General features: G+C 42.3%; 2 protein-coding genes across 7 annotated transcripts in view; one reads left to right on the top strand and one right to left on the bottom strand.

The window, feature by feature from the left end:
- The first annotated feature begins 859 nt into the window (after window positions 1-859).
- Window positions 860-18447, top strand: Sce (E3 ubiquitin-protein ligase Sce). Of its 5 annotated transcripts, XM_070144258.1 has the most exons (5): window positions 860-1117; window positions 4463-4650; window positions 13799-14155; window positions 14374-15013; window positions 15814-18447. In XM_070144258.1, the coding sequence occupies exons 3-5, from the start codon at window positions 13949-13951 to the stop codon at window positions 16038-16040; spliced, it is 1074 nt and encodes a 357-aa protein (XP_070000359.1). In that variant the 5' UTR covers window positions 860-1117; window positions 4463-4650; window positions 13799-13948; the 3' UTR covers window positions 16041-18447. The 5 variants fall into 5 exon arrangements, with proteins under 5 accessions (XP_070000359.1, XP_027228280.1, XP_027228278.1 ...); XM_027372479.2 differs by lacking the exon at window positions 4463-4650 and having other exon boundaries at window positions 860-1065; XM_027372477.2 differs by lacking the exon at window positions 4463-4650.
- Window positions 11497-20000, bottom strand: part of LOC113817723 (alpha-amylase) — a 221751-nt gene continuing 213247 nt past the window's right edge. For both annotated transcript variants that reach the window (XR_011399864.1, XR_011399865.1), the window contains one exon: window positions 11497-11507. The gene's annotated coding sequence lies outside the window, so the exon portion shown is untranslated. The remainder of the gene's footprint in view (window positions 11508-20000) is intronic.

The raw sequence follows: 20000 nt of genomic DNA, 5'->3' as shown, positions 1-20000 counted from the left end.
CCAGTCTGTTGTCATACTGATTAATTATTTTAGCAGTATTGCGAAAGGCATAATAGAGTATTATATAATCTTTTTTGGAGGGAGAAGGCGTGGGTGTAGTAATTTATCAGTCCACATTATTTCTACTTCATAAAATCATAAAACTGATTTAATGTATATTAAAAAGCAATGTATATATCAGCCATTATGCAGTAATATAGAGTATTATCATAAGAGCGGTAGCAGAGACGGCGGTGGTTGCTGCATAGTAAAGTAGATGCAGCAGCGGCGGCAGTATTCATAGTAGTAGTAGTAGTAACAGCAGTAGTAATGATAATAATGATAGTAGCACGTAGTAGTAGTTGTAGAAGAAGAAGAAGAAGAAGAAGAAGAAGAAGAAGTAGTAGTAGTAGTAGTAGTAGTAGTAGTAGTAGTAGTAGTAGTAGTAGTAGTAGTAGTGGCATCAGCAGCAGCAACAGCAACAACAACAGTGGTAGTAGTAGTAGTAGTAGTAGAAGTAGTAGTAGTAATAGTAGTAGTAGTAATAGTAGTAATAGTAGTAGTAGTAGGAGTAGTAGTAGGAGTAGTAGTAGTAGTAGTAGTAGTAGTAGTAGTAGTAGCAATAACTGAAGTACAGTAGTAGCAGAAGTAATAGTATTAGTAGTATTACTAGTAGTATCCAGCAAGAACGAATGATACTTTGCTTTTCAGAATACATAAATAAAAAACACAACTTTTAATGACAATGAAATATTTAAATAGTTTTTAAATCAACACATAACATTTTGATCGTACAATAACAAACTGCCCCTCTATCCCGTACAAAATTATCCGACGCTCATTTGTTTGAAAACAAAAACAACCTCGCTGTGCGTGTTCCAAATCCTATCCTATGATGCGGGGTCGGATCTCCTTGTAGATCCTCTTGAAAGTGTCACTAAAACATCTATAGTTCGGCGAGTGTCCATGGAGTAAACAAAGTCGCGTCGCTCCGGAGGGTATAATTTCTTCCCAAATTAAACCTTCTTGGGAGACGAGTGGGAGGAGTAGCGACAGCTTGTGAAGGAGAGACGAGACGCAGCTAAGGTCAGAGAAGAAGGTTGCTACGCCGGGAATCGCTATTAGGGAAGGAGAAAAGGTGGGAACTGGAACTTGTGCTAGATCTTAAAACTTGACTGAAGTCTTCTCTCAAAGTTCGTGTGATTTAAGTACTCTTTATTTGTATTGGTAAGATTATTTTTAGTTCGAGGTGTTTTAGTTGTTGAAGATTTATAGGATATTTAGATTATATGGTAATCCATGTACAATTTGCGATTCAGTATCAAAGTTTTGCGAAATAAAGGCAGGTGCATATCCATACAAGCACGTATCAAGTATATCATAAAGAATTGTTTAATTGTGTATAGAAATAGTACTTTACCAGGCATAATGTTTGGCAAGAGCTCAGTGTTGATGTCTTGCAGTTCAAAATTAGCCTTATTTTGATTGAAATAATGGTTCCTTCACTTTCCATACATACTTAATTAACCCATTCATGATCAGATTTCCTTATGCCATTCTGAGGCACATGCTAGGCTTCATGCACAGTCAGCTGTTAGAGAGAAAAATTAGAGGCACATTATTAATTCACTCACCCTGCCTTGTTTTCTGTTTGGCACTTTGTAGCGCTACAAAGTACATAATTTCAATGGAATGGGCTGTAGTGTAATATTTGTATTATTCTTGTAGTGCACAAATGCTGCAGTCCTGAGATGTAGTACACCTAGCAAATGACTTGTACATTATTGACAAACACAGATAATGTAGAATGGCTAGGAATATTTTTTTTAGTGTGGATTCCGCTGAAATTAACCTTCTTACGATAGGTGTCACACATATGAGACACCTGGAAAAGTAAATATTTCCAGGCGTCCTGCTGGTGTGACGCTAGATCGGAGCTTGCGCTCTGATTTTGTCGCTGGTGGCAGGTGGCGCACGGGCAGGTTCCTGGACTTGCCCATGTGCTGATTTTGAAGCCGCTTGGAAAATATTATTTTTGGCTTGAAAATGTACCATCGCTGGTGGGTTAAGATCAGTGGGATGCTAGTGGGTACTTCTTGACTTGTATTTGAGGTTAAGGACTCTACTGACAATGGAGAAAATTAAAGATCATATTGTAGTAGGCAATAAACATCTACATTCATTGATATCAAAAGTAATCTGCAGGACACAGCTTGTTTGAGTTAAATAATGAAAATATGGCATGGTGAATACTACGCAGAGACTAATTCCCCATACACCATCAGTGACTAAGTCCAGCCGTCTTCATCTCGTAGCGAACAACTTAGCATGTAGCTGGTGATGTCAAGGCCGATTATTGTTAATCACTGAGAAATGCACTGTACAATTAGTATACTTCCCTAATGTTATATTTATGAAGTTATACCAAAATGCGTATTTATTAACCTCTTCTATCCAGGTGATAGAAGGGGTTAATTTCATAAAATATTTGGCCTGAGGGACAGGTGACATGAACATGCTGTCATGGGAAAGAATGGATGTGAGCTGGGTTGCCTGAACTTGCTGTTATGAGCAAAGGCTTAGGGTGACAGAAAAGACTTGCCACAAGTGCACAGAGCTCGTGAAGGGTGATTAGACTTCTTTGATAATTATAAATGGGCTTTTGAATTATTCCCATCACAAACAAATGTGAATGTAATATCCATGTGCCATGGATAGAAGAGTGCCAGCTCCAGGTAGGATGCCATTTCCATGCTTAGCATCCTATACCTGGCTGCCATGATCAGCAGCACAGGTTGTATTAGAGAGTTTAATATCAGGAAAAAGATGACAAATGTCTTCTTTCTTTCTTTCTTTCTTGCACCAAGTTATTTACTACATAGAGAGATGATATGGAGTCTATGCGATAAAAACAGTCTATTACCATTTAGATAAAGCAAATCAAAAGACAAATATGGACATTGCAAAATGACATAAAAGCTATTAATGCTTATGCTAAATAACATTGCAAAGGGGAGGCAAAGAGTCTTGTCACCACACACGAATGTTTGTGTGCACCAAGCCTACACACCACACCTGGCAGAGTGGCTGTTTATGTAAGCCTAATGTCTGTGTTTATTGTCCATGTGATTGCTGCAATGCAACTGGATTCAAGTGGTTAAATTTTCATTCTTTAAAAATACAATGTGATCTATTGTATTATATATGCACTATATTATTGTATTAGAAGCACATGCTGCATCCAATTTTGAGCATGTGCAGCCCTCTCCCAGCAAATTAGACAGTTCTGTTATCACAGTCCTCATTGGTTGTTCCAAAGGTGAAGTTTGTTTACAGTGCTATTTGTGTTTAGAAATTAAAATGCAGCAACCAAGAGAAGGTCCAGAAGGGGGGAGCACAGGTAGGAAAATAGGCGACTGGTAGTGGGTCTGCGGGCTTAGCCCCTGGTAGGGAAATACGGTGATTCAGAGGGGGTCTGGGAGCAGAACCCCAGATAGGGAAATATGGTGTCCAGGAAGAGGTCCGGGGGCATAGCAATTCTGTGGCTTATACTGGCAAATGCTCATTATAGTAGTATTTTGGTTCTATTAAAATCCATTTAGTACATGCTTTCATCTTTGACTGGAAACCCAACACTAGAATTCATGAATGATGTTGGTAATGCTTCCTGATACACCCAACTATCTGCCACTGGTGGCCTGGGAGGCAAATGATCACTATATCCCTTGTGCTTGTCAAAACTGGCAAAAGCCAACAAACTGCTGCTATGTATGCCTTTAAGGTTATTTACTATTTCCTTGCTCAGTCTTATTGGAATACTTATGGAGTTGGATTATAAATTAGGTTAGGTTGTACTTAATTAATCTTTAAAGTTCTTTAATGAGTTTGTTTGTTACAGTTACAGGCACATTTGTAATTGAAAGTAAATAATACTTGGAATCAGTACTGGACATAGTTATAAATTGAAAACATTGAGAATAGAATGTTATCAAGTTTGTAATTTAAACATAGATGCTGTGGTATGCATACTCTGCAAAGGCTAATAATCCACCTTGTATGCTCAGAAAAAGTAAACTGCTTCTATATTTAATGCTAAAATGCTAATCCATATAAAAAATGGTAGTTCCTGTTGTATTTTACTTTAATTATTTATTATTATTATTATTATTTAAAAATTTTATGACTGATTTTCCCTAAATATGTTTGCAATCAATTTTGATGCTGTCGTTATTACTGACATTGTGATAAGTATTGTTACGTAACGCACTGTCCCACTGGGTTCGGTGAGCAGCCTTTGACGAGTGTTTTGGCACTCAGGGCACTGAATGGAGTTGGCGGGGTGAAGGACAAACAGGTAGCAATCCACGGTTTATTGGCGTGCCACTAAGTTTATTTACAGGAACTTCTCTCCAAGGAAAGACGGTCACCTCACACACACACGCACAGCTTAATCACCTTAATTCCGTCTATGTGTCCACTTTAGAGAGAGCAGCACAATCGAGAGCGCAGCTACCGTCACGGACCGTCCTCGCTCTCCCAGATCTCTTCTCGAACAGCCCACCACTCCCCTCTCGGAGCCAATCACGACGCCGGATTCTCGTCCCACCTTGCAAGCAGCCTATCACGACGCCGGACTCTCGTCCCGCCTTGCAGGCAGCCAATCACGCAACGGTGCGTTTTTGGCGGGCTTTTCGGCGCCCTGAGCATACACATATTTTGGCGGGCTTTTCACTGCCGCGGACACAAACACACTTACATTATTATAGTACACTTTTTGTAACACTATCCTCCTCCACAGAAATAGTTGACCCGACTATCTTACAGATCATAAGATAAAGTGAAAGTAAAATCATAAAAATGCAAATAAATCCACACAAAGAATAACAAGATAATCAAAGAAAATCACATACAAAGAATGAAGCAATATATGCCAAGAAAATCATATATAAATTTATCGTTTCCTTGTATCATAATCGGCAAGCCATACAGGTGGCTGCCTCTGACGCCGTGGTCTGACTGCTACATAAGGGTCGTCCACCACCAAACCTCCTATGCCATCATTAGCTCCAATGTCACTATCATGGTCATCATCATACTCAGTGTCAGTATCACCATCCATTGCATCATCTCCTCTCACACTAGCGTCACTGTCACAATCCTTTGCGCCGTCACTCACTCCCACATTGTTACTATTATTGTCATGGTCACTAACCCGAGGGCCCCATGTGAACACGCCCTTCCCAGAGTGCCTCCAAAGTCTGTCTACATGGACCACCTTGGTTCTCCGGCCGGATCCCGCAGGTGCGATGCGGTAGGTGACGGCAGATATCCTTTCAACAACAGTATACGGACCCTCCCAGGGACTCTGGAGCTTCGGTGACTTCCCAGGCCTCTTGTGTGGGTTGTGAAACCACACCTGATCCCCATGGGAGTACACTGCGTCCCTGGCCCGTTCGTTATACCGCCGCCCCATCGCCTGTCCTGCTATCTTGAGGTGGTGACTTGCTCGGTGCCTGGTCTCCTCCATGCGACGCTGCAGGGTCCTTACATATTCGGTGTGCGGTACAGGCAATCCTTCGCCCGGCGGCTTTCCTGTTGCGAGGTCGACTGGGAGGCGGATCTCACGGCCGAACATCAGGCATGAGGGCGTGAACCCATTGGCCTCGTGTTCCGATGCACGATATGCCATCAGCATGTATGGGAGCAACTCATTCCAGTCATGCTGGTCCTCCTCGCAATACTTGGCTAGTTGTGTGACCAGGGTGGCACTGAACCTCTCCACCATGCCATCACTTTGGGGGCGCAGGGGTGTGGTGCGGGTCTTGTGGGATCCCAAGGAGACGACAACACTCCCTAAAGACCCAACTCTCAAACTCCCGGCCCTGGTCTGAATGTAACTCACCTGGGCCCCAAAGCGGGTGAAGACTTGGGTCACCAGGAATTCTGCGACTGTATCTGCTTCATGGTTGGGAAGGGCACCAGCCTCTGGCCACTTGGAGAAATAATCCATGGCCACACAAATATATTTGTTTCCCCTTTCAGTGCAAGGAAAGGGCCCAGCGATGTCCACGGCCATGCGCTCCATGGGTGCCCCAGCCTGGTACAGTTGTAGAGGTGCACGTGTCTTCTGTGCAGGCCCCTTCTTTGCTGCACATACCTGACAGGTCCTGCACCACTCCTGGACATCCTGTCGCAGGCCAACCCAGTACACGCGCCACCACAGCTTCTCCATTGTCCTTTTGATCCCTAAGTGGCCACTGGTCTTCTCATTGTGCACCTCCTTCAGAAGTCCCTCACGGCGAGACAGTGGTGCCACAATTAACCACTGTTGCTTTCCAGTAGCAGCATCCATGTAACTCCGCTGCAATATGCCATTCTCCAGGCGCAATGCCTCCCACTGATCCACAAGAAACTTGGTTGCTGGGCTTTCCAGGGATACAGCCTCCCACTGTGGCCGTTTCTTGCCTGCTTCGAGCCACTGTATAACTGGTGCCAGGTCCTGGTCCTTCTGCTGGTCCTCCCTCCACCTCTTATCGGCCTCTGCTATACTCTCACTAACCACCAACCTCCGACAGGTGATCTCAGACTCGCGATGAAAACAGTGATTACAATCAGGCTCACAAGGGCGGCGGCTGAAACTATCAGCATTGCTATGAACACGCCCAGCACGATGCACCACCTGGTAATTGTACTATTCCAGCTTCCCAAGCCATCTTGCTAACTGGCCTTCTGGCTCTTTCAAGGTCTTTAACCATCTCAGGGCTGCATGGTCTGTACGGATGGTAAACTGTGCCCCATATAGGTAGTGGTGGAAGTTGGAGAGTCCCTTCACCACGGCTGCCAACTCCTTGCGAGTGACGCAATAATTTCTCTCAGGCTTGGAAAACTTGCTACTGTAGTAGGCTACCACATACTCCTGGCCATCTTTGAGCTGAGACAAGACCGCATCGACACCTTCCTGACTGGCATCTGTGTCTAAGTTGTAGGGAAGACTGGGATCCGGGTATGGCAATACTGGTGTCTCTACCAGAGCTTGCTTCAAGGCTACAAAGGCTTGATGGCATGCCTCGTCCCACACAAAACTCGCTCCTTTCCTTGTCAGCTGATGCAATGGTGCAGCTATGGTGGCAAAGCCTTGCACAAATCTCCTGTAATATGTACACAGTCCCAAGAAGCTTCTCAGCTCGGCAACAGTCCTTGGCACTGGCCAGCTCTCCACTGCTGACACTTTCAATGGGTATGTCCGCACTCCTTGTCTGCCCACCACGTGACCCAGAAATGGCACCTCCGTATGAAAAAGGGTGCATTTCTTGGGGCTGAGCTTTAAGTTGGCAGCTTTGAAACGACACAGCACCTCTGTCAGGTGCTCCAGCTCCTCCTTGAAGGTGTTCCCAAACACCAAGATATCGTTTAAATATACCAAGGCCACCTTCCACTGCAGTCCCTCCAGTACTTGTTCCATCAGGCGTTCAAAACATCCAGGGGCGTTGCACAGACCGAAGGGCATGACATTAAAGTGCCACAGCCCCTGACCAAAAGAGAATGCAGTCTTCTCTTTTTCTTCCTCTTGCACTTCCACTTGATGGTAACCAGACTTAAGGTCCAACGTAGAAAACCATTGAACCTTGGAGAGTGCGTCCAGCGTATCATCAATGCGAGGCAAGGGGTAGGCATCGGTGACAGTGACGGCGTTCAGAGCTCGATAGTCCACGCAGAATCGTTTGTTCCCGTCCTTTGTCACTAGCACCACTGGGGAGCACCAATTTCTGTTTGAACGCTCTATAATACCGGCCTTTGCCATCTCTTGTACTGCACACTGCATCTCCTCTCTTTGCAGGTGGTACTCGACGGTGCGGCTGCTTGATGGGAGGGGTATCACGGGTGTAAATGTGATGTTTCACCATCGATGTGTGTCCTAAGTCCATATCTCCCTGGCTAAACACGTCTGCATACTGATTAAGCAACCGTCGCACTTTTCTTGCTTGCTCACTTGTTAGATGCTTGATGCTCCGTTGAACTAGGTTGTCCAGGTGGCTTAGTATTACTTCCCGTTGCACTACTAGCTTGGCCTCCTTTCCTTGTGACTGCAGGGTTTCTTGTGTTGCAAGATGAAATGAAGTGGTAGTGGGATATGTGAGTCTGGTAACTGCGCACATGGCCTTATCCCGAGTGGGTTGCTTGTTCACATTCTCCTGTTTCCTCCCTTGCTTCGGCTTTACCTGTGCCACTAGGGCATGTTCTCCCAGGATTAGAGGCACCTCATGACCTCTTACTGTCATCCTTCTTCTCTGGAGATCCACACGTGCCAAGTAATCCAGCCCAAGCAAGCAGGGATCCTCCATCTCGGCTACAAACACTGGTAAACGTTCTATCACGTCACCCACATTCAGGCTCACCCACACTGGGCCTCTCATGGGTATACAATCACCAGTAACACCGCATAATTTCTGGCCAGCCTTGGGTATACCACAGGATACAATCAGATCCTTCCTGATAAATGTCAGCTCAGATCCTGTGTCCACTACCATCTCCACAGGGTGCCTGTTGATCTTGCCAGCCACTCTCATGGCTGTGGGCGCTGCCACTTGGCAATATCTTACGTGTACTGGGGCGACATGGTGTCTTGCTGGGCAGTCGCCCCTTCTCCCAGCTGGACCATGTTTCCCTGCCCCAGTTCCTGGCACTCCTTAGTTGAGTGATCCTGATCTCCACATGCCCTGCAACAAGGGTGAAAGATGGGGCAACAGTGATCCTTTGTCGAGCGAGAACTGTTGGCACCACCACTTGTACACTCGTTCCTCCTGTGTCCCTTCAGTCCACACCTCCAGCAAATGCCTTGGAAGCCATCAGGGTTTGTTCTCCTTGAGGGAGGGGATCTTTCAGCCAGGGTCCTCCTCACATGTATGTGGCACAGGCTACGTGTCATCTCTCCCCTGTAATAGCTTGGCGTGGCGGTGAGCAAGAAAGCCTCAAATTCGGCTGCACGCACCAATGCTTCCTGTATGTTGTGTGGCCCTGCTTGCTTCACATGGACCTGAAGCTGTTTGTCATTTAGTGCGTCCACAAAGCTGTCCTTGGCGAGCATGTCAATGGTCTCTTCTGTGGCCATTGGATATGCCCCACACACCAGCACCTCGATATCCTGTGCCAGCTGTGGAAGGGATTCATCCTGCCTCCGTGTCCGTGTCTTTAACTGAGCGTGGTACACCTCTGGCTGCTGGCGACGGCCAAAGCGGCGTTGTAAGGCCCTCACTACACAGGCATACGATCTCATTTGGGCGGCGGTCAAATGCTCCAACACCTCTACAGCCGCGCCCTTTAAGCTGATGACAAGCTGGTATGCCTTTTCCTCATCATTCCAGCCTTGCCTCCTAGCTACAGTCTCAAACTGGGCCTGAAATGCATTCCACGATACTTTGCCGTCATACTCGGCTAGTCGCTTGTCGATCATGGCTGCCCGTGCCACACCCGTTATTCCCAGCTGGTCCTTTGGAATGCACTTTGTACTCGGCGGGGGTGAAGGAAAGAGGCGAGGGGCAGATGGGCCCTCCTCTAAAGGCACATGCTGTTGAGACCAGGGAGGTGGTGCCACTTCTGGCGGGTCTTGTTCCCGCAGAGCCCATGGTGCAGCATTGCCCTCGACTAACACCTGCCCCTGCACTGACGTCAAGACTGCCGACGTTCCTCCAAGTGAAGCCATCATTTGCCGATAGGCCTCCACATCCCTTGTCACTGCTGCCAGCTGGTGTTTCATGGCCTGCAGTGGCTCCTCCACTTCCATTTTAATCTCCCACTTTACATGAGCACAAACATCATTGGTATAGTCTCTCACCCGTGTTTCCATCGCATCCAGCTCTGTCTTCAGTGTATACTTCAATTCACTCGTTGCCTGCAATTGCTGTGCTGCTTGCTCCGCTCTCTCTTCAGTGGCCTGTACTGCCTGCCGTTCCATTGTCTCGCGTGTTTGTGACAACAGTCGAATTATGGTGTCCAAATCCACCCCTGTTACGACAGGGGATGATGGGGGTGGTGTGCCTGCTGCCTGTCTGGTAGGCACTACCTGCTCTCCCGCCATTTCCTGCGTGCCTTCTGTCCTGTCGTCCGCCATATTATCAGCCATTGCGTTCCACCTGTACAAAGGACTTACTCACTTTTATCACTGTACGCCTTTTTTTATCCCACTCCTGACACCAATGTTACGTAACGCACTGTCCCACTGGGTTCGGTGAGCAGCCTTTGACAAGTTTTTTGGCACTCAGGGCACTGAATGGAGTTGGCGGGGTGAAGGACAAACAGGTAGCAATCCACAGTTTATTGGCGTGCCACTAAGTTTATTTACAGGAACTTCTCTCCAAGGAAAGACGGTCACCTCACACACACACGCACAGCTTAATCACCTTAATTCTGTCTATGTGTCCACCTTAGAGAGAGCAGCACAATCGAGAGCGCAGCTACCGTCACGGACCGTCCTCGCTCTCCCAGATCTCTTCTCGAACAGCCCGCCACTCCCCTCTCGGAGCCAATCACGACGCCGGATTCTCGATCCGCCTTGCAGGCAGCCTATCACGACGCCAGACTCTCATCCCGCCTTGCAGGCAGCCAATCACGCAACGGTGCGTTTTTGGCGGGCTTTTCGGCGCCCTGAGCATACACACATTTTGGCGGGCTTTTCATTGCCACGAACACAAACACACTTACATTATTATCGTACACTTTTTGTAACAGTATGTTATTAACAATAATTGCAATAAAAAAAAAAAATTATTGCTAAAAGAGGTTGGGATAATGTGGATTAGTAAACACAATTAATAACCTAAACTTGTAGTGGAGATGATATGTACATACATGCCATCCCAGGTGGCATTGAGTTAATTTTAACCCAGTAAATTGGTTTTAAAAGATGTATTTATCTTCTAGGTGTCCTATACCTTATACAGCAAGAATGACAAATAAATGCAATTAAAGTTAAAGCTTGCTCACTGTTTTTTCTTCTTACATTGGAAAAAAGTTAGAGAATATTTCCAGAATGAGAATTTGTAAGTGGAACCTTTCTTTAAAAAAAAAAGTTGACATTTTATTACATGCAAGCTAATAAAAAAAATATGCTTGGATATTGTTCCAGCACTGGATTTTATAATATTTTGGCTATTCTTCAGGTATACACTCGCACTTGCACACTGTCGTTTAACGCAATATTCATAGTTGGATCGAGACTCTGCTGGGATATTTTTCCAGCATTTTTTGTTGGAAGCCTGCACTGGAGAGCTATTTTTCCGGCAGGGATGCACATAATCAAAATTTTTAATTATTCTTAGGACCAAGTGGACATATGCTAAGCTTGCTACAGTTTGACATTTCTGTGATTTTCATCCCTATTCTGTGATTTTATTGTGTCTATAAATGATAGGACTGCACCCGTCAGAGACTGGTGCGTTCTCCGACTCCCGCCAACAATGTAGGGGGATCCTGTGGGGAATTGGGTATTGGGGGGGGGGATGATTTCGTTCATACCATGCATTTTAAAATGCAAAAGAAATTGAAAATCCGAGCCAAGGATAATATTTCAGATGATAAAGAAAGTGAAAAATGTTGGAACCCGAGAGAAGATTCCCAATTGCCGTATTTCCCGATGCAGGCAAACACTAAGTAGGAGTACTTCAACTCTGGCTTTACTTTCTTATCCAGTTACAATCTAGAAAATGATAGGCTTTGTTCAGGAAAATATGTTGCTAAATCCCCCCCAAAAATTGGGAATATCAATTCAAGGAATTTTTTTGTAAATGTTTTGAGCAGCAGGAAACTTCATGTAGGAGAAAGTATAAAAAAAATTTGCTTTTTCTTCTTTTTGTAGGGGACCAATTAATGATTTAGGAGATGACAAGAAATATAACATTCATACTTACAACACCTAGGTGGGCAGGCTTTGTGAGCACTCCAGGTTTGAAGCCAAAGCAGAGAGAAGTGATACAAACTTTGTGCCAGTGCTACTGAGTGAATTATTTGCCTCATTGCAAACTCCACTGGAAATGTCCCAGTATTATATGTTTCCAGTAATAAGATATTTTGGGGGGATTCAGTTGCATGCTCTAAAAGTTTTCGTCTTTTTTTATTTAATGATTTTGTCTACAGATTCTTTTCCTTTTGAGAGCCCAGTACACTGAGAGGTTTTGATTTAAGCTGTTTTATTATGTTATATAGAAAAAATAAACTAAAGAGTGATACTTTATAGCTATTGTAAGGTTTATATGTGCAAATACAGTGTATCAGTATGGAAGGACTTACATTAAAATTTGCATATAAATATCTTGGTTATAGATAATTTAAACTAGGCCACACTACATGAAAATTTTGCATATTGATAACTTACTTATAATTGATTTAACACTAGACCACATCTAGTCATGACATTAATTAAGCAATGGCTGCAACAAGAGTTGTTATATGCCTAATGTCAATAATATATTTGCACTACAGTTGATGCTTCTGTGATTTTTATCAAATTGATATAGGCAATAAAACATGTATAAACATAAGAATGGATATAATAATCAGGTGGGTACACAACAAATGGCACATAGCCTTGATTTACAGATTATGTAGGTTAGCACTTCCACGTTTATGCTGAGAATAGTTGGGCTCATAATCATACGAGAACAGTAACCAAGTGCCAGTGGTTTCTCTTCTATCTCATTCTGTGGCCCCAACTAATACATCATAATATTTCATGGCCCCAATCAGCAGCTGTCATCTTTTCAGATTCAGTTTTTGTTAGTTATGAATATTGTAATGGTATCAGTACCTATAGAACAGGAACACATTATTGAATGATTACAAAAAATTCATATGTTCGAGATAATTATGTGTTGGTACTGCAGGTGAGGTAAAATTCAGTTTGATTTGATGTCAAATTTCTCATATTGCTCAATGGCCCCTAGGTTGGCAGCCCTTTTACTATGTCCTTGAACACACAGTATTAGACAGAATGGAGGGGTTACTTGAAAAATATGTATAGTATTAACATGTGTTGAACTTGAAGTACAATATCTTTTTATTTATAAAATTTTACCATACCAAAAAATAGAATTCCTAAACATTGTTAACCCGTAGCCGATGGGTGGCATGTACATACATGCCATGGCTGTTGTGAACTAAGACACGGATGGCATCTTATCATGCCCATTTCCATGCCACTGGCTTATCGGACGGAGTTTGTTTTTCTCCGATAGTAGCAGTTTCATTTATATGCTAAAGATTTTAGGAAGTGGCACCTATAATGAAGGTAAACCTTCAAACTTTTAATATTTTATAAATTATAGCAAAATAAAAGCTTGTAAGTGCTAACTCTTGCTCGCAAACTATCAATGGAGCTGGGCACAAACGGGAAACTGTTGATGCGCGCCAACAATCCCGTTCTTACGTTCGCTTGCCAAACATTTTTACCTGTCGGCACTGGGTTAATTTATTTGTATCAAAGTGTTTTTGTCAGATGTCATAGATGTGGCATGCTGTCAAGTATCACTGACATGGAGTAATGCTTACATGATCTTTTGTAATAAATTAATGGCAGAAAAAGAAATTACTTCACTTTGTATCTTGGATATATTATATTATACATGACAGTTAGCTATGGCATTTGTAATGATTTTATAATACTATATATATTTTTTTTATAATAATTATCTTCAACATACTACCTATTCTAAAATGGTTTGTTATTCCTTGCCAGGTTTAAATTTCAGAATAGATTTCATTGATAAGAATATAGTATTTAATAGATGATAACCATAGCAAAAATTATAATGTTTTTTTTTTTTTCCAGCTCTGATATCCAAGTAGGCAACCCTGAACATCAGACTTCAGACAGAGATTATCTTTGGAATTCTTTGAGATGGTGTGTGTTAGTTGAGCTGAAGTACTTGCTGTGAAAAAGTAGAACATTGTTAAGAATTTTAAGCAAGCCATAGCCAAAATGACTACAACAGAACAAAGTGCTGTCAACAAAACATGGGAGCTCTCTCTCTATGAGCTCCACAGAACTCCACAAGAAGCCATCACTGACAGTACAGAAATTGCAGTATCTCCACGTTCTCTCCACTCAGAGCTAATGTGTCCCATTTGCTTGGACATGTTGAAAAACACAATGACTACGAAGGAGTGCCTACATCGATTCTGCCAAGTAAGTGTTTGTTCTTTATAAATACCTTAAGTTGTGTGACTAAAGTTCTCATCTTTTTTGTTCTCATTTATTTCTTGTGGTTTCGGTAATGAGCCATACATGTTTTTTGCTACTAGATTATTGCTGAAAAGTTATGTTCACTTTCAACTAACTGGTTGGTTGTTGAGAGGAATGCTTTTATGATTTCTAGATAACTGAAAATGAAATCATTGTTGCAGGAATGCATCATCACAGCACTAAGATCTGGCAACAAAGAATGTCCAACATGTCGCAAAAAGCTTGTGTCTAAAAGATCACTTCGTCCAGACCCAAACTTTGACACCCTCATATCAAAAATTTACCCCAGCCGTGATGAATATGAGCAGCACCAAGAGAGAGTATTTGCAAAGCTGAACAAGAACCACAATCATGCTTCCTTAATCACTTCTATAGAGGAGGGCATCAGGCTACAGATTCAGAGCCGACAGAAGAACAGAAAATCCATGCAGGAGGAGGGGACCACTCCAACCCCAACGCCATCAGCACCCTCCACCCCTACCCCCAGTGAACCCAACACCCCAACCACCACCAACACCAGTGCTGCAACCACAGCCAATCCCAACAACTCCACCAATGCTACAAATTCATCAGCTCTAGGGCCTAAGGTAAAGAAGCCTCGAAGAACCTCGGAAAATGAATCTGGTGCAGGGTCCAGTAATGACGGTAATCCCGGTGAAGAGATTGAAGGACCTATAGAATCAGGGGAGATCGAGTTGGTATTCAGACCTCATCCACTAGAGATGAATGAGGACAATGAATTGATACGGGAATTGAAGGACTCATCCATACGTTACATTAAGACAACAGCTAATGCTACAAGTAAGTAAATACATTCTCTCTCCTGGTAGCTTTTTTTTTTTTTTCTCTCTCTCTCTCTCTCTCTCTCTCTCTCTCTCTCTCTCTCTCTCTCTCTCTCTCTCTCTCTCTCTCTCTCTCTCTTTCTCTTTCTCTTTCTCTCTCTCTCTCTCTCTCTCTCTCTCTCTCTCTCTCTCTCTCTCTCTCTCTCTCTCTCTCTCTCTCTCTCTCTCTCTCTCTCTCTCTCTCTCTCTCCCCCCCCCCTCCCTCCCCCCCCTCCTTCCCGACCTTTCTCCCTACCTTTCTCTCTCCCATTCTCCCTCCCTCCCCCCTCTCCCTCTCCCTCTCCCTTTCATGTGCTGTGTAGTGCATCTGTGGTGTTTACGTCTAGCAATTTTACTGACCTTTGTTCGATCCTGCACACTGCCAGTGGATAGTAACCCAGTCCATTCATGCAGATAGGATAATTTAGAAGCAAATAAACAGAATGCATGTTACAGCAAAGAATATCCATTGTAATAAATGAAATTAAACTAAATTTTTTTATTTTTTATCTTTATTCTTTCCCTCTCCTTCCCCCTCTCCCTTCCACCCAACCCTTACCATTTCCTACAACATTTCTCTTTGCCATCCTTTACCTTTTGCAGAATGGTCTAAATCCTCTGAGTAGGGCAGTTTTGCAGAGTAACGAAATACCTTTACTTTTTTGTTTCCAGTCTTACCAAATATAATATGCAAAGTAATCTTACCTGAGTTATTTTTAGTTGTAATACAAATTTTTCCTAAGAAAGCTGCATATCCATAACATCTCTTTTCTTTTACAGTTGACCACCTCTCCAAATACCTGGCTATGCGGCTTACCCTAGCAAACAGGACGGGAGAACTAGAGACTGAACTCCCATCATCTCTCAATAACTTCTGTATCTACATAGCTCCAACTCCAGACCAATATATTGGTGTTGGTGGTTCACTCACACTAGAACAAATCAATGAAAAATATTGGAGAGTAAATAAACCCATGGAAATGTTTTACTCTTGGAAGAAAAATTAAAATGCATGTTAACCAGTAAGAAAAAAATATATATGCAAAAGAACATCAGCCAAATGTTTGGGTCTTAAGGATAGTTGCACAGTCTGAAACAAAATCATGTGTTGGGTTTGAAAAGCTTTTAATGGATTGCAAGATGAACTTCAGGTTTTTGCGGCATACCTCTTAAATGCAGTAATCAGGATACCTGTGTTTCTAGTAAAGGACTGAAATTATGTTCAGAGATTTTCTGGTAAATTCTTACCATTATCAGAACAAGTAGCAGTGTGAGATCAGATGTAGTTATTTCAGTATAGCATAAAATCACTTGGTTAATTAGCACTACTAAAATTCTTAATTTTCTTGCAGAACTTTTTGATGGCTAACAAAATTTGTAATCAAAGCAAAGAAGAAATAGGATAGACATGACCAAATCAAGGAAAATATTCCCCTCTCTCTCAGTGGACTGCAACTTTAATCTAGAACATATTTACAGATTTTATGAAGAACACAGGTATTTATTTTATTGTGCCTATGACAGAGTACACTATGAATTCTCATTTCAACCCTGGACGATCACACCTTCTGGTGAATATAATAACAAACTCTGGGAATGCTTTTGTTTTGATATTGTGATAGACTGATGTAAGCAAGATATAGTATTAACAAGGTATTGAAACATTAAGGTTTCATTTTAGAACTAGAGTTGCTGGAGGAGTGATAGTACATGTGTATACATATCATGCATATGCATGTAGACTATATATATCCATATACAGTTATATACATGTATATGTGTGCCTTTTATTCTTTTGGGTTATGGAGTCTGATTTTTTCTTACTTTCTGAATAATCAGTTGTGCAGGTAGGACTGTAGTTGGTGTGTTCGATACAGTATATGTTTTTTTTTTTTTTTTTACTTTTTTTCTTTTGACATCTGATTAGTCTTTGACTATTCTTGATAATTAATATAAGTTGACAAAGCTTTGGGCTATGAAGAGAGGTATTTAAGGTGTCACTCAGTACAGTAAGAATCATTCATCTAGAATGTAGAGTAATTTCATCCTAAACTCTTCGTTGTAACATCTTGGTTATGGGACAGTCCATCATAACTCACATTTCACAAGAGACATTTTGCACAAGGATGGATTAGGAGGACTTTGGGATCTGGAGATTTTTGTCAATCAAATACAGTTTTTTTTTTTTTTATGTTGTTGTTGTTGTTGTAAATGGGAATGAGTTTACCTTTGATAACTTCCTGTAACAAATTTACAAAGCTGAAATAATATTATCAGATCAGAATTTTACTTGAAAATATTTTCATATATTACAAACTCTTATAAGATGAGAAACCAAGGAAACATGAACACAGGCATGATTATTTGATTGCTCATGATTTTAATAGTAATTAACATTTACTGTATTTGCTTGATAAAGATCCATACCAGTTATGGTTCGTTTTAAGTGTCTTATGTCACTGTAATTCACTATTAGAGAAATGATTCATGTAGCATCAGTCTGTAATAATCATTCCACTAAATACGATGTACATTATCATTTTTCTGGACTGTCTATTTGTTTATTATCTATTACTGTATCATATTACTGTTGTCCTTCAGGAATTATTAGCATGATCATTCCACAGAACACAAGTCCACTTCAACTGAAGTTTGAGGAAGTTTGATTTGCCAAAATGACATGAAACACTTATTGACTATTATATCTGCAACTGTATTCTGAACTGAAAACCTTAAACAATTTGAAATATTAACAAAGCTGAAAAGGAAAGTTTGAGGAATATATGTGAATGGATACTACATTTATAAGCTGGCCTATCACATAGTAGAAAAGGTTTGACAACAGATTCTTGGAAATAGCAATCTGGAAATTGCCAGAGTTTAAATTGTTTGTATATATAACCACTTTATTTTTGTCCTTATTTATATTTTGGCATATGTATGTAAACTAATCCCAGTTATATGGATCTTGTACTCCATTACTGTGGAACAATGTACAACATCTTTGTATATCATTTTATTCTTGTGTACGGTTAAACCAAAGCTGTAGTTTTGGTGCAAGGATTTGATGCTTAAGATAAGGGAAGATTTTTCCACAGTTCATTTTATATATGTATAATTATATGGGCGTATGATTCAGCCATGGATAAAAGTATGACCAAAATGAATGTGAGGTTCAGCTTCTTTCAGTCCCTTAAGGGTTTAATGAGGAATTCTTGAATAGATCTCCCATGCATTTGTCTAACTACTACTATGTATGACAAATCCTTGTAGGATACAAAAACGAAAGCTGAAAATAAACAGTGTAGGAGCATTTGGTGTTAGTGTCTTGGCTTGTGTACAGTTTAGCTGTTTATGCCAGCAGGTTCTTTCTTATGTCATCCTAGAAAAGAAGGACAATAAAATACAATTTAGGTTTGTCTTTTTCTTCTTTGCCTGTAAACATCTGCCCAACTGATTAACGTTATACATGTACAGTGGCCAAAGATTTTTATTTAATGGATTTCAAATCTGATATAAAATGAGAAGGAAGTGGCACATCATCATGTCAGTATATTTCTGTTGTTTCCACATAATGCATTTACTATACCTTCCTATAGTGCTATATGACCTTAGATGTGCCCCCCACCCCCAATCCCTTGCCCGTTGTTGTCGTGGGGGGGCTTAGGAGACGAAGACTGAAACCCAATACAGGGATCTCCCCTGCCTAGGGCCTCAGCCCTCGACTCAACTAATTTTGTATGGTCTTTTCCCTCTCCAGCTTTTGTTTCCGTCTCTTCTCCATCCCCTTCTACTATCCACTTCCTAAGGTGTGAGAGCCGTGCTGAGAGGATGAAAGGCTGACCTAGTGCCAGTCCTGAACGGCCTGCGGGAACTATGGGCATGGTACTCCCGACTAATCTAGCCCTTACCTTCAGTAGCAAACTTCCCTTACGTATCTACATTTGTGGGCAATCCCTCCCTGTTGGACCATACCAACCCCATCCCTGTCAATGTAAAAACTGTTAGCGCTTTGGACATCCTGTCAAACACTGCCGTTCCACAGACCGATGCCCCATATGTGCCCAACCTGGTCATAACCGATCAAACTGCTCAGCACAAACATGTACATGTGCTAACAGCGGCGGCCCCCATAATGTATTTTATAGAGGCTGTCCCACTTACAAGTTTGAATCTGAGGTAGCAACTCTCAGATACAAAAATGGTCTCACTTTACGTGAAGCCAGACGGGAAGCACGTCGACAAGGTTTCTTTCATACTCCATACATTAGTAACATTGTTCGCTCAGCCCCTCCCCCTCCACCCCAAGATGTCCCCATTTCCACTTCTACATTCTACCTCCCTCAGACCAATTCTTTTGCCTCTAAATCCAGACACCCCAATCTCCCATCACAGCTCCAATCTCAACTACAGCCCAAACACCATCCTCTCTCCCTCCCCGCACTACCTGCAGTAGACAGACTAAACGTTCTAACCCTTCTTCCCCTAAAGCACAATCACCTTCACCTACCTTTACCTTTATTCCTGAGACACCAGTCTCCTCTTCCCCCCCTCATAAGAAAACCTTTGTCCCATAAAACTCTCCAACCAACTCCACTGCAGAAACTATGGATGACATTCAAAGCTATATGCTTGAGACACAAGATCCCATAACTCATGCTCCTTCCACACGAAGTGATTGCCGATATTCATACCCCTCCTACTAATATTCCCCCTACACCCCTTCCTCCTCCTCCCTCTCAACACAACCTATCCCCCTCAATTCCGTCCACCACCGATATCCATCCTCCTGATATCCATCCCATTCTTACTCATAGTACCCCTATACCCCTTCCTCCCTCCCAAGACAATACATCCCCTTCAACTCCAACTATCCATCCTTCCAATATCCATCCTCCTACCACTAATACTCCCCCCACATCTACTCCCTCCTAACACAACCCACCCCCTTCAACCCCAACTATAGG

Source organism: Penaeus vannamei, chromosome 31, assembly GCF_042767895.1.
Source record: "Penaeus vannamei isolate JL-2024 chromosome 31, ASM4276789v1, whole genome shotgun sequence".
In the NCBI taxonomy this organism is placed as follows: Eukaryota; Metazoa; Arthropoda; class Malacostraca; order Decapoda; family Penaeidae; genus Penaeus; species Penaeus vannamei.
This window is presented reverse-complemented; position numbering and strand designations above follow the sequence as displayed.